General features: G+C 33.4%; 1 protein-coding gene across 3 annotated transcripts in view; it reads right to left on the minus strand.

The window, feature by feature from the left end:
• KHDRBS2 (KH domain containing, RNA binding, signal transduction associated 2) overlaps positions 1-15,226 on the minus strand; it is a 429,412-nt gene extending 414,186 nt beyond the window's left edge. For 2 of the 3 annotated variants that reach the window (XR_001145205.1, XR_001145208.1), the window contains exon 1: positions 14,861-15,174. Coding sequence is in view for 1 of the 3 variants with exons in the window: in XM_004673598.1 (XP_004673655.1) it covers positions 14,861-14,951 (91 nt within the window). In the remaining 2 variants the exon portion in view is untranslated. Of the gene's footprint in view, positions 1-14,860 lie in introns of all 3 variants that reach the window. The other variant, XM_004673598.1, reaches the window with a different exon arrangement.
• Between the last annotated feature and the right edge of the window lie 275 nt (positions 15,227-15,501).

Consider the following 15,501-nt stretch of genomic DNA (forward strand, 5'->3'; position numbering starts at 1 on the left):
TGAAATGCAGGGTTTTTTAACAAAGATTTATTGAAATTCATTCAGTATTAACTGGAACTTAACCCAGCACCATCTGAAATTCTGACATTCCGATTGCTGAGAGATTGAAGGGCTTACTCAGCTTTAGAAAGCATTACTTAACCATCTTTGTGTATGAGCATCTAGCATAATACTCTAATATTGTCATTCTCAATAAATATCTGTTAAAATGAATTACTAAACTGTAAAATATAAAAAATTATCTATAAGTATGTACAAATCACTGTTTAAACTAATATTAGTTAAGAAATTAGCCAAATATATATATAACATTCAAAATTTTCTCTAAAAAGAAAATGTTCTCTCTAAAATCAAACACACACAAAAACTGGTGCTTTGTTCAGCTTTATCTTGTCACAGTGACATTCCATTATGCCCATGTTTAAAATTTGTGGGCAAAAAATCAAAAACTCAAAGTTTAAGTGTATAAACATAATTTTTTCATGAAGCAAGTCTGATTTTCATATACTGCCTTATACTGTATTTGCCAAGCAAATTAAAAGGGCTCATTTGTAACTTAGAATTTTATATTCATACTTTCTACATCATTTAAGGTAAATATTGTTTGTCCATCCAGCTTTAAAAAACATTGTTAGGGAATTTCCATAGAAAAACATCACATTTACTTGTAGAGTGATTTTTCAAATCATTTCTTATAAATGTTTAATTCAGCACAAGGTATAGAATGTTTCACAAGCTTAAAAACTCAGCATTTTTTTCAGATATTTTTAGTACCCAGCAGGATGTTATTATATCAACTCATTCTTTTCAATTATCAAATAAACTTTTGAAAATATTTTTCAAAATTAGTTGCAACCTATTTTTTTAAATAAATATTATTCACACTTAAGGGGCACTGCAATTTGGATTTTTGTTTAGCAAAGTGATAGTTTCTTCTTTCCAACTGAAATATTAATACTAGTTGTGTCATATTTTGCCATTCATTTTTCTCAGCTCCACTCTAAAACATGAAACATTTTTGACAATCACTTTACAAAGAGAATATAAGTAATGTATATTACTTATAATAAATAAGTTTTATTTATGAAACAGTGTTTCCTTAAATAATATTTTCTATTTACTACATACTATTAATTATATTTTCATATTCAATAATTTATAGAAACATGCTCCAAACTTCTGGTTTTATATCCTTTCTATAGAGTAACATGTACAGTTAATTCATACCATATGCTGAGTTGTCTAAAATTTTGCAAATCACAAACTATTTTAATTTCTCAGACATAATACAAACCCTAAGGTGAAAACTGTAGGTAGGACATAACTGTTCTAAAATAAATAAAAGCACAAGGAAGTAACATATATCCAAGAGGTGTGAACCTGTATCTCTGAATATATGTGGTGCTATGTACCAATATTAGCTCATTTTAAAAAAGACAGAATTAAAAAAATAGCTATCTAAAAGATAAATATAAATTTCAACCAGATAATTATGTACATAATGCAATAGGAAGACATTATCTCTTACTTAAACAACATCATCTCTTATTTAAACTAATATTATCCAGTCAAGGAAATAAATAGATAGAAGATATTAACAACAGTTATTCTCCCATTACTACTTCTCATCCTTTTGGCTAAAATCTAGTATCCATTTTTATTAGCCTTTTATTTTTTATAATCATCTAAAATCAAGTAGTAAAAAGTCAGTGAATGTAAGAGTAATTGAGTAGTAACTTTTTTTGAAAAATATGAGTTGGTAACTTTACCATGTTTCCTTTATGTTCCATATTTTAATGCCAGGTTTAAAAACAACAATTATCAATGTTTCAGGACCTGCCAAATGGTTCTGATTGTAAGGACCTGTCATACTAAAATTTCTTATTATAAACTTATTTCCTTCAAAAATTCTTAAGACATAAAGAAATATATTCAGTGCTCAATTTTTTCAATGTACTTTAATAAAACATTTATTTCAGTAGAAAAAGTTTATTCACATAATGATACAAATTAAATTTGGTGGCTTTCTGAGGCTACATTTAATTTATTCTCTTCTCCTTTTCAATAGTTTTCATCTTCTATTTCTACACATTTCTCTTTTTTTAATTTTAAAATTTTTTTTATTTTAAAGATTTTATTTATTTGTACATACAGAGCTGGGGTACAGGCCAGAGGCTCAGGGGCAGCAAGAAGCTTCACCAGAGATAGAGTGGGGAGCAGAACAGGCAGACTGATGAAGTACACTGCTGAGGGGAGCAGCGGGCGGGTCAGGAGAGGTCTGCCACGCCATGTGGTCACCGCCCGGGCAGGCAGGAATCGAACTCATGCAGAAGTGGCTTTAGCTTCTTAGTGCTGTGCTTTAACCAGCTGTGCCACCAGGGAGGGCCACATTTCTCTTTTTTTAAGAATATAGAGAGAACTGTTAGCAGTTTTGAGCTATCTTCTTATTGTGAAACATGACGGATTGACATTGCAATACTGATATATAGAGATACATAGATAAACTTATAATTAAATAAATCTGACTTCACTGAATTGATCAAGTTACCTTTTTTAATCTACCATTTTAATTCATTATTTCCCTTTCATTCAAATGTTTGAGTCTATTTTTCCCCATTTCTTATGAGAGTCAAAGTATAAAAGTAAAGAAAGTACCAAAAACAATGTAACACTCAGATTTTCTTAGAAATTTCTTTTCAGACATTTCACAAATATAATTTCGCATGACTAACAGGTGAAAATCTGTCAACTCCCACCTTTGTCCAGTAAGGTTTATCATAACAATAAGTCAAGTTATCTAATATGAAGACAGGAAATGGATTATGCTAAGTGAAATAAGAAGGAAAAAAATAAATATTGGTTGGTTTCATTTATATGTGAAATATAAAGACCAAACAAAGGCTCATGAAAAAGACAAAACTTGTAAGTTGACCATAAGCCTGAGGCAAACTCAGGGGAGGAGGTAAGAGAGGGTCAAATAAAGAAGAAAGTGTAAAAGAGACCATGATAATGGATCAGGTGTACTGTGGGGGTAGGGGAACTCTCGGGACTATACCTGAGGGGAAAATCAAATACTGTTCAAAAATTAACAATAGAGTAAGAAAATAAATAAACTTAAGAAAAAAATCAAATACGACCATAATTCTAAAATACAATAGATTCAGAGGGATAGTAACTGGAAATATACACTTTGGTTAATACCAGGAGAGAGAGATTTTTTATTGCAATATAATTAACATTTGACATTATATTAGTATTAGGTATATACATAATTATTAGATTTTTTGTATATACTGGGAAGTGATTGCCACAATAAATCCAGAATGAACTTGGATTCACAAAATCTCAGATTACAAGTAAACTCAAAGTTTTACTTAAAAGTTATTAAATAAACTAGGAGACAATAAAGAATAAAGCATTTCTGAACATTTTTTTTTGTATTATGATAAATACAAATATATTATTTAGGCAAAAAAAATGAACTTATTTGATCTTGCTTATATAAGTCATTAAGTGATAAGGGATAGGACAAAATTGATCACTGAAAAAAAAATGTCTCTGCATGCTGCTGAAAGAGCAGCTATTTTCTCTCAACTACAAACCAATTTTCCTAATTAGTTAGCTTAAACTTTGATGGACAGAAACAACAATGCAGTACTATCACAGATGTGTGTTTGTGCAAGTGTGTTTGCATATATAAACTTCCCCTATATGGCATGTTGTATGCTTGTATATGGGTGTGTCTTCACATATATTTTTTTAAATGTATCATTAGCAGTTATATAGAATCTCTACCAGATTGAGTACACAAAGAAGGATTAAAAAGGATCAGACTTTTACTTTAAAAAGATAGTTAATTGAGGAAAGATTAAGAAAATGAAGTAGCCAAGTGCTATGTTTTCAATTACATTTAGTTTAACCAACCTGAAAGCCTATAAATGTTACAATAGTAAAATAAAAGGCCTGTGACTTTTCACAAAAATTCTTTTTTTTTTTCTTTCTCAATTAGAAATATCTTCTATTCACTTGTTCACTGCAGGCTTTCAGCTCCCAGCAGCAAATGAAAAGAAAAAGCATGGCAATGGGCCTTTTGAAACCAGAAGAAAAGACTGTCACTCCCAAACTACCAGCTATTTCCTTTTTGAATACAAACATGCTATTTGAAGTAATTCATTTAGCATTTTCTAAAGGTACCTTGTGTAACCTTGCAAGTGGTGATTTGTAATATGGCAGGCTGTTATCAGGCAGCTACAATATTTTGCTTCAGTTCAATACAGAGCAGCATTATTCTGAAGTTCATTCATATAGAAACGTTTCAATGGAGGTACATCCAAATTCAGTTAATGTTTATCCATTTGTTGTCTGGAGGAAAGTGGGTAGAAAAACCATCTTCCTACCTATTTAGTGAATTCTTCTAACTCACAATGAACTCTAGCATGTTATGTGTCCTATACAAGTAAAAGAAAAAATGGATTAACGAATCTTACTTTCTAGCACCCTGTTCATTACAGTATACTAGCTTGCCTATCTATCAACACTTCATCCTCTGGATACAATGAGCCACTTCCAACAGCTCAGTTCATGTTTATCCATTTGTTGTTTGGAGGAAAATGGGTAGAAAAACCATCTTCCTACCTATTTAGTGAGGTAGGAAGGCCCTATATATTTCTCACCTAAGGGCTGATAGTGGGTGTCAGACTGTTTTTCTGCCCTCAAGCATCAGGGTATTACTGTTCCATTACAGTTGTTCTCAATCTATAGTAAAGGAAACTTGGTGTAAATATCTTTGCTCTTTTATCACTTGCTTTTATGTTTTACACCAGCTCCACTATATTTCCCCATGTAATAAAGAACAATTGCCTATGGTAGTAACTTGCTTGAAAATAAGCAAGTTGGCTACCTTTTCTACAGGTTTCCCCATATCCTAAGATCAGCTCCAAATAAGTTACTTCTATTCCAAAATTCACTTCAAGGTCTCCTTCAGGAGAAAACTGTAAAACATAATGCATCTCATGCTCAATAAGTTTGGACCTAACACCACCTAAAATGAATGCAGGGTACATCTTATGTAAATATTTATCACAACATACCATATATTATGAAGATAGCAAGAAAATAGCACAAATATCTGTATGATTTATTCTCCTATTGAATCTCCTAGGATTAACAGTTTGAGAACAAAAAGATTATTTTTAACGTTATACAGTGTATCAGCATTTTAAGTTTATGTGCAATTATAATTAGACCAAAAATATTCAGACTAAAAAAAAGGCCTACTGTTTAGAGATTAACAAACTTGCTTTTAGTTTTTCATTAATTGCAGCACCAGTATTTAATACTAGTAGATTTAAGTTTCTACATTCATTAATCATCTCAGGGTCTGCTTTTATAGAATGCATTCAGTCAGTTGAAAGGGGTTGTAATACAGTTCTCGAAGATGGTTATTAGGTTTCTAACATATTAGGGGTTTTAACAAACCTTTAAAAATCATCATATAACATCAATTATTAGGTTCTAGAAAATGAATTGCATTTAGGTTTTCATTTTTTTTTTCTTCAAATTTGAAAAAAGACAAAATCAGCCACTAAGGCTAAAGAGACGTACTACAGACTATTCTATTCACCCAATATGGATCTTGCACTAATATTGTTAAACTTTGACATATATAAGTAGACACTTTCTTTTAAGTATTTAAATATCTCTATACCACTGTTTAATATAAATCAAATACTACAAAATTGCATGCTTAGATAAATTTCAAATAATATTACAAAACTGCATGTTTAGATAAATTTCAAATTGCAATTTATGACAACATGAAGAATTATTCAATACTATGAAATTTATTAAATGGCATAAAATGCAGATTCACAGGTCATCTAATCAAAACATTTATTTTAAATAAACTATCAATAATTCATTGCTTGAGAAAAACAAGAGTCATTTTTCCTTTTCTTATGACTATTTACAGGTGGTTCTAAACACCCCTGGGGGAAGTCCTTATCAGCACTGCATTCTGCTGGATCACTTGATGGCACCCCTATTTATTTTTCATGTCCAAAGGCAATCAAATTTTCTATTTCTATTTCTAAATCCCATACATTCACTTTCCTTCAGGGAGTAGCCTTCCTGACTGTATAAAACTACTCCAGGGAGAATTATCTTGTCAGATGCTAGCACTGATCTATTCTGTCAGACCAAATCAGTGTTAAATCTTCTTTTTGGTTATTAGTGCTGACATGATGAGTACCTATGTGTTTACTAATGATAGTGGTGTAGTACCTGTGTTTTAGGGATTAATGTAAAGTCAACAGTAACTTATGCCCTTGAGCAATTTTGAAACTTTATGTCACATTTCATGATGATGGCAAAGCTAGCAGTTAACATGCCATTGACAATCAAGAAATATAAGTGGGTTAGCATTGTGGATGCAGATGTAGGTCTCTGTTGCTCATCTCCAGGTATGTCTATTTTACCAGGAGAAGGATTCTTCTATGAAATCACTATATTGCTTCTGTATAACATGCTTTTTACCCTTTAAAACATAGAAAATGTATATAACATACAACCGAGAATTTAAAGTTATTTTTAACTGAAATATTTAATGTACATACTGTCCTGTGACAATAGAATCTACTTTGCTATTTAGGACAGTGAAATTTCTCAAGTTTTACTAGGTTTTGCCACCTGTCATTAATAGCAAATACCTTGCTTATCTATTGGTAGAATGTTATATTTGTCTAATTCAGTAAACACCAAGGCCTCTAGGCTGGCTAGTCTTCTCCTCTGTTACAGTAAGAGAAGTATACTCATATTGCTGTAAGGGAAAGTCAAACATTCATAGTTATATATATATTTTCTAAGGGAAAGTCAAACATTCATAGTTATATATTATTTTAAAGCACTATATAAACATGCTGTGCTATGATCTCAAGCAGCATTTCTTTTCATATTGGAACAGCCATGCAGAGCATTAACACTGTACAATCTTAATATCTTTAAACATTATGTTCCTCTTTTTGCAATACCTTATGTGTATGATACCTTACCAAGTATGTATACATTACATTTTTGAATACCTTAAATACAACAATGAGCAAAGAAAAATATTTTCATCAAATGATTCTGGATATTAAATTAAAAAAAACACTATCTTGATACTGTATATAAAAATTACTTCTAAGTGAAACATAAGCCTATATCTAAAAGCTAAGATCATATTGTCTCCAGAAGAAATACTGAAAAAACATTTGTGACTTGAAAAACTCCCCTGGAGGGCACAACACTAAGCATAAAAAAAAAAAAGATAAGTTAGACTTCAGGAAAATTAATAACTTTTCTACCTCAAATGACATTTAAGAAATTAAAAGCTAAGACACACATTAGAAGGTTTTCAATACACATACTTAACAAAGGGTATACATTCAGAACACAAAAATTACTTTTAAAACAATAAAACAATCAATAATCTAATTAAATATTTGTCAACATCCTAAGCAATCATTTCAAATAAAACAACACATATATATGGGGAAAACAACAAATAAAATATGTTCAATATCATTAATCATCAAAGAAATGCAAATTAAAACCACAATAAATTACCATTTCTAAACACTAAAATAGCTGCAGTGGAAAAGATTCAGAATTTCTACTGTTGGTGAGGGAGTAAAAAAAACTAGTTTTCATACATTATTGGTTAGAAAACTATTTGACAGGGCCCTCCCTGGAGGTGTAAGGGGTTAAAGCACAGCACTGTGAAGCTATCTGCAACCACTGCAAAAGGAATTTCATCCCTGGCAAGGGAGCTGACCCAAGTGGTGCAGGAGAATTCTTCTGTCCTGCCCACTGCTCCCCTCAGCAGTGTATTTCAGTCAATCCACCAGCGCTGCTGTCAACTCTTTCTCAGGTGAATTCTATCACATTTTATTTTCTCCCATCAATTAAAACATATAAAATTGCTATTTTTAGGTAGAAATGATTAAATATCATCTATTTTATATGTTTCAACATATTAAATACTCCTAGCTCTCCTCCATTATGCAGTTGATTTCCTTGGAAGAGGGTTCTAACTTAATTCTCTCATGATCTCAATTTCTAATTACTCCTCAATCTGAAGAAAGTAGAGGTTTCTCCAGTTCCTCTTTTAGTGTTTTTTGTTGCCAGATATATTAGAGCTATTGCTATTACTTGACCTCAGCAGCATTTGAAAATATTAGCCAAATCCTTCTTATTCCTATTACTTGATGCTATATTTACTTGATCTTTCCCACCAATCTGTAGGAAACTCCTTTCTGTCAATTTTACTAACCACTTTTCTCTGTCCATTAAATGCTGATGCTTCCCAGGACTTGATATGATGTCTCCCTCCTACCACACCCTCCCTGTTCTCCCTGGGTGAACTCCTCTACCCATGGCACCAGCATCCCATCACTGATGAAACCTAAACAATTGCCTTCACAGATCCCCTTCTGTTCACAATAATTCAGTATCTAAGCATCTACATGCTCAGAATATATCCATCTGAACTCAGAATTAACCGCCTTTGAATTCCTATCAGAAACGCCCATCACCATGAAAGGAACTACTATGGAGCAACCTAGACAACAGCTTTGACTATCCTTTTTTCTCATCTCCTCTACAAAATTTGATCCTTTACATTTTCTTGTTAAATTTCTTTTTAGCTTTGTTCACTTCCACAGTCTCATTATTTCAATTCAATAATTGAAATTGACCATAATTTCTCTCCAGATCAGCGGTACTAGATGTCTTATGGCCTTGCTGGTGTTCTGTATCTACTGAAACCATTCACAAGTTGTAAAGCCACGTGTTGCTTTAAGTCAAATTCTGATACCACACCTGTCCTTTCTGAAAATCTTTAAAAGATTTATCATTTTTTTGGGCATAAAGTCCAAACTCAACACAGTTTACAAGAAAAGCCTCTGCCACTCTCTTTAGTTCCACTTTTCAAGACATTTTCTTCTTTATTATATTTTCCAAATGTACATGTATCCCACCTTTTGAAATAATTTCCTTCTTTCCATTCATTTGAGATGTTGTTTTCTATTCCTGTGTTTATTTTTTTGTTTAATTTTATAATAGTTTATTTTTACATATTTTTATGCATTTTTCCATCTCAGTTGCAATCCCCCTGGGTTTCCCATCACCAAATCACCCATGTGCCAACACCATAGCCCTGTGTTTAATTTTTATAGCCCTGTTTGAGTTCTGAACATATCCTACCCATTGGTGAAAACACAACTAATATGCACCATCTTCATGAAGCCTTCCAGGACCTCATGCATACTTCTTTAGGTGCCCAACCCAAGACTCGGAAAGTATCATCTATTTTTCTTATCATAGATTTCACAGGTCCCCTGGAAATTATTAATTTAATTGCTTGTAACTGTTAACCCCTTCTCAACCTAAGCCTATAACACAGAGAACAGATACTAAGAATCAATGGAACTGAGTGTATACTGTTTCTCATTGACCACCTATATCTAGTATATGCTTCACACTCCTTTCATTTAATCAGAAACTACTTGGTGTACAGCAACTCATTCTACGTGCTTATCAAAATCATGTATGTCCATTACCTCACTCCTAATTATCATATATTGGTTTAATCTATCAGGCTTTCTTTATAGGTATGATTTCCAATATTTCATGAATTTCAGGATACTAGCTTAATGCAAAAAATACCCTGAAACACCCTGAAATCCATTACAAAATAATACTTTATAATAAAATGCCAGCGGCCGCAGCACATCAAATGTGCTTTCATCTTCATACAATTCCTAAATTCCCCTCTTCTATCATATTTGGATGTATAAAAAAGGCAGCTTCTGGCTACCTACCAAAATGAAGCTTTAGATTTATCCAAAGACATGAATGAACCTACATTCAATTTAAGTCACTTAACTTTCCTCATTTATAACATTTACATACCTAAACATATAAGCTACATACCCTAGTATGTACTTATTCATATGCTACTTGCATTTTATAGCTTTCTATTATATAGTTGAGTACATTGCTGCATGTAAGTCAAATTTATAAAATAAAATTTTGTACATTTGTTGGAGACAACTATTTTAAAGAAAATTATTCTACAGTAACCTGTAATTTAACTCTTCTAAAATATCTCAAAGAGCCTGGTATTTCTTTAAATAAGTTATATTCTTCAATATCGTTTAATGTTTCACTATTTAATGGTTGCTATTTGACACTTTTTCACTTTATAATTGGACATTACTTAATTGCTGATTTATTGTCTAAAATATCCAAACTGAAGATATTATCATCTAGTTAGCTTCATTATCTTTTTCCCATAAAATACAGACAATAGTACCTTCCTTTAATATTAGGTAAAGCTCTGAATCAGAGTGCATATTTCATAGAAGTAGCTAATACTTTAGTCATTTTTTTCTCAAAATAAATAAATTTCTTCTCCTTAAGTTGCTTTACTGTGTTTCTCTCAGTAGCTCCCTCTTCTGAGTCAGTTAGTACCCATCATTATCTGACATACTCAAAAAAGATCATATTTATTACTTTTTCTAGTAAAACAAGTATTTTTTTTTTATTACTGTGGAACACATTTATAGTCTGCTACAAAAAAAGGATAGAGAGGGAGGAAGAAGTTGAAGATACTTAAGAATGTGAAGATTGGTAAGCATTAGGGTAGAGGACACTGCAGAATAAGTCAACCTTGAACAAAAAAAAAATTTACATTTCATCAGAATGTAAATAGTAAAGAGGCATAGGATGCTTTTTAGTTGATAGGAGCCTGAAAAACATCTAATAGGTATATAGATCTCCCACAGCAAAAAAGGTCAAAATTAGCTGCTAAGGGTGAAGGACATGTGGGATTATAAAGATGTCTGAAGAGGTTTGGAATCAACCTTGAAATAAACAGGACTAAAGTAAAGCATAATTTTTTCCAATATAGCACAAATGTGTTTTAACTGCAAATCACAGGCCCATTACAATTAACTTTTGCCAGTGTTTGTCTTATAGATAATAAACATAAATACAATTTTCCCAAATTTATTGGGAGAAAAAAAGTGATTATTTTTAAACAAAGAAACAATCATATGAATACTATTTTTTATCAAAAGTTGATTTTAAACATTATAATAAATTACCTTACTTTAGGAATTCACCATACTTTATCAAAAATATCACCATGACACAATCTAACTTTTGATCCTTATTTAGAGTTTAAATGTAGTTAAGTCACTACAAATCATCACCTGTGGTAACTATTAATCCTTGTTTCTCTCATGTTTTAAAAGCTCATCTTTATCTACAAATGTGAAGGACAATCCTACATGGAAGGCCAAACTTTCAACAAAATTTAAGAAAAGCACATAAAGTTTTCAAAAATCATATAAATTGTTGGGACAGTTGGCAATATTTGAGTTCATCTCTCATAAGCGAACCAAGACAGGATGGAGTCACCACGTATTTGTGACAATTTGGGTTAAAAAATCTTGCCAAGTAAAGGATTAAACACTTTGAACTGAGAAAGGATTAATCCTCCTAAAATTACAGAATCATCATAATTCAGTCTACAAATGTGAAAAACGTCTACGTCAGACAAACATGCTGGACTGCAAACAAAAATATTTGCAGACATATACATATTTAGACCCAAGCCAATATTTTAGTAGACCTAAGAATATACATTTGTCCCAAGTGCCCAAAACAATGTAACGCTAACATATTATAGTGCAACAATGTATTGGTAATCAGTAACTAGGAAGGAATGAAAAAAGTTTCAAATATATTCACTCCTTTGCATCAACAGTAGTCTCAAACTTAATTAGAATTACAAAGAAATATATAGATAATCTAATGTGAATCCTTAATTTGAGAGACAGGGAAACCTGGAAAGGACATTTACCATGATTCAGTTTAGGCAAAAGTAGAATTAAAATCCAGGTATTTGGATTCATATCTTAGTGCACTTCCCAGAAGTAGCATAGATATAAATAACCTCATCTAATTTCATCTGGCAAGCAAATTCAGAGGCTGAGTGGAACTTTAAGGATCATGCTGAGTTTGCTATTTTATCATATTCAAAAGCACCTTCCATTACAAATGTATAATTAATATTATGATCACAGGAGGAAAATTATTTTAATTAACCAGATAATTAATAAACACTCTTCAAACCATATTATTCAAGTTCTTTTCTAAGTAACAATCAAGCACATAAAATGTCTGGGGTCTTCCTTTAGCTGTCTCAGAATCATTCTTAATGAAAACACATAGCAGAAAAAAGTGAAATAAAATAAAAATTAAAAAACAATCAACAAAGTAGTGCTTTTAACCTATGGCCTTTAATTCTAAACAAAGTATTTGAATTGAGCACTGATTTGCATCTATCACCAATCAAACAGGCAAAATAAGTAATTGTGAAAGCTCATTGGTTTACATCACTACCCTTATATATATCAGCTTCCGGAAAAGCATTCTGAAGAACTGAATCATCTGGATCATTTTTATCACTCACTCAGTCTTGAGACTGTCTGCACAGTACTGACTAAAATGTACCTCACTGTGCACCTTTCCTCCAAATGAATATCTATGTCAGGTTTATTTATAGCCATTGCCTTCAACCAGTACATTTCCAGGTATGAGAAAAAAAAATCTCAACATTACTCTCCTATAGAGGTTTGTAACAGAACTTGAATATTTTTCACTGGCCTCTGAGAAGATAATTAATGATCTACAAAGAAAATGTACATTAAAATATCTTAGGGATCCCAAAGGGCAGTAATGTTTACTCTTTAACACATATAAAGAGCCCCAGGTACAATTAAAGAATTCATTCAAACTTTGTACATATTTTTGCAAATCCTTTTATACACTCCAAGATTACTAACATTTCATTTTCCATTCTCTTTTTCTCATTATGATTTCTCTGAAATTTAGGCATCTCTCTTTGTTTCTTACTTAGATGCTCCTCGCTTTATTTAGACGTTTTTTCCTCTTAATTCTTTACAAAAGCAGGATATGCTTCCCCCTACTGGGAAAAAATTAAATTACAAGGTACATCCAAACATGTTCCTAAGTATCAAAAAAATCAAGTTGCTGAGAAATTCAAAATGTTAAAGAACCAGGTGTATAGCATTTTCAGACTGTTTCACCCTTGGCAGAAATACTTATGCACTCTGCTAAGAGTTTCTCATATGAATTTCTTTAGTTTTGTAACTTTCAAAAGCAGACTAAAACTACCAAGAGATAAATGAATCATTGAAAATGTTGTCCCAAAAAAAACTCCACTTAGAAGATCAGAGAGAATTTTCAGTCTTTATTTTTCTTCATTTTATAGACATATGAAGTAGATGAAGACACTTTTGAAGATACATTGACATAAAAGATTTGAGATGAAAATATTCTTTCAATCTTTTTGAGCAATTTTAGCATTTGTTAACTTATTAACTTTCAATATCCTTATTATTTTATATAGTTATGATTACTTTTTATAAGGTAGAGGGAGATCTTAATTTTTAATAAACTTTACTTTTCCACTTAAACTTCAGTATTTTCTAGGAGTAGCCAAGAAAGTAGTAATCATAATCATAATCATTGCATTTTACACACCTTAAGTCTTCTAGAAAATCAAATCATTCCCTGAAAAAATATTAGTTGTTTCTTGTTTCACACATTCAATATTTTGTTTATCTGTCCTTAATCGTTTAGCATGCAAACACTCTATTTTAAACACTCTACACTATTTTGCTGTGAATAACCCATAGAGAAATTTTAAAATAAATCTAATGTCTATTTGAATCATACATGGAGGAACAGAATTTCTCCTTGCATTCACAACAGTCTCGAAAAATGAAACAGATCTTTTAATGATGAGGCACTAAGAGGATGTCACTTTTAGATTTGCTGTAGATAAGTATAACAATCTAAGCTACAGAATTGCATTGTAGTCAATTTGATGATGAAGCAATTCATTATTAATGAACCCTTCATTACAAAAAAAAAAAATGATCTAGGTTTTCTTCAAAGGAATGTGTAGGTACCACAGATATTGTGGGTATCTTTGATAATCAGATAACATTATTTTAAGATAAATAGAGTAATATGGTTCGATCCTGCCAGAAGTTTGTATGTGTGTGTGTAACCAACCTTTTAAAGCAATGTAAAAGAAAAGACATATGTTTCTCTAGGAATGAAATTATTAATATTACAGGTACACGAAAGAAAATGAGTACTTGGTAAAACAGTTAATCAATTGTGAAGTATTCTCAGGGAGCAATCTCTCAGAGTACCAATCATCATACTTCAAATAAATTTATCAGCACTTTTTTAGCTTCGGCCACAAAAGCAAACATAGACAACATTCATACTCTAAGCCAGTTTAATTCTAAGACTTCCCATAGGAAAGCCTTAATTGGATTACAGGCATCAAAATTACTTCCAAAATGCAGCCAGAAGGAAAAAAAAATAATGCTGATGTGCAGCTAAGAAGCTCTTAGAACACTAGAGTGATCACCATTTACTTCCAAACGGATTCCCCTTCCCTCCTCGAAGTGAAAATACCCCTGGAGACCGCGTTACACTTTATGGTTTCTCTACAAACGATCCTAACAGGTCACATCACCGCTTCCATTCGCTCGCCTAGCCTCGGTCTTCCCTAAATTAAGACCTAGAAACGGAGCACTGCTGCTAGCCCCGAAAGCGGGCTCTGTCCGCCAGAGCTCAGAAGCGAGCATCTTCTGGGAGACAGTTTCTGCGAAGGCAGAGACAACCGTCCCTCCCCAACTTCACTCCCCTAAACCAAACAGCGGGCGAGATGGGCGGCCAGCGGCTGCCCATCTGTGAGGGCAAGTCCTACCTTCCGCCAAAAGGCGCGATGCATGCACAAAAGATGGATCCAGGCTATCTTTCTCTGCCATCAGCTCAGGCAAATATTTCTCCTCTTCCATAGCGCGGACTTCGGACCGTCCCCGGGCGAAGCGCAAGGTTCCGCTCGCTCGGACGCAGGGTCGCGGGGCAGCGCTGGCTGCCGCGCTGCTCCGCTTCCGCCGCGGCTAGGGGTTCTCCGCGCGTCCTCAGTGGCCCATGCACCGAGCGCCTGCGACTCCTGCCGTCGGGCTGCGCGGCCCCGCGCCCACACCTGCCCGTCCCTTCGGTCGTCCCTTACTTGAGCGGAGCTCCGGCTCACACCAGCGGCCTTAACTGGAGAGGCGGGAACAGGCCGTGTCCCACCTCCAGCAGCCACTCATTGGTGATGCTGGCATAGGAGGCGGGGCCCCCTCGAAAACCGCGGGACTTTATTGGACTGCTCTGCACGTCGGATCGCCTGACTGGCAGGAAGCAGCTGCAGAAGGGAGGGGAGCGCAGTAGGTGCAAACGCTTTCTTCTAGCAGCCCAAGCCTTGCCTGATTATTAGGCATGCCCAGTTGTGTGGAGCCCTCAGTGTCTTCAGCTGAGGTGCGGAGGGGGGTAGGGTGGGGCGAAGCGGGCAAAGCACCC

Source organism: Condylura cristata, unplaced genomic scaffold, assembly GCF_000260355.1.
Source record: "Condylura cristata isolate star-nosed mole 26May11 unplaced genomic scaffold, ConCri1.0 scaffold00001, whole genome shotgun sequence".
In the NCBI taxonomy this organism is placed as follows: Eukaryota; Metazoa; Chordata; class Mammalia; order Eulipotyphla; family Talpidae; genus Condylura; species Condylura cristata.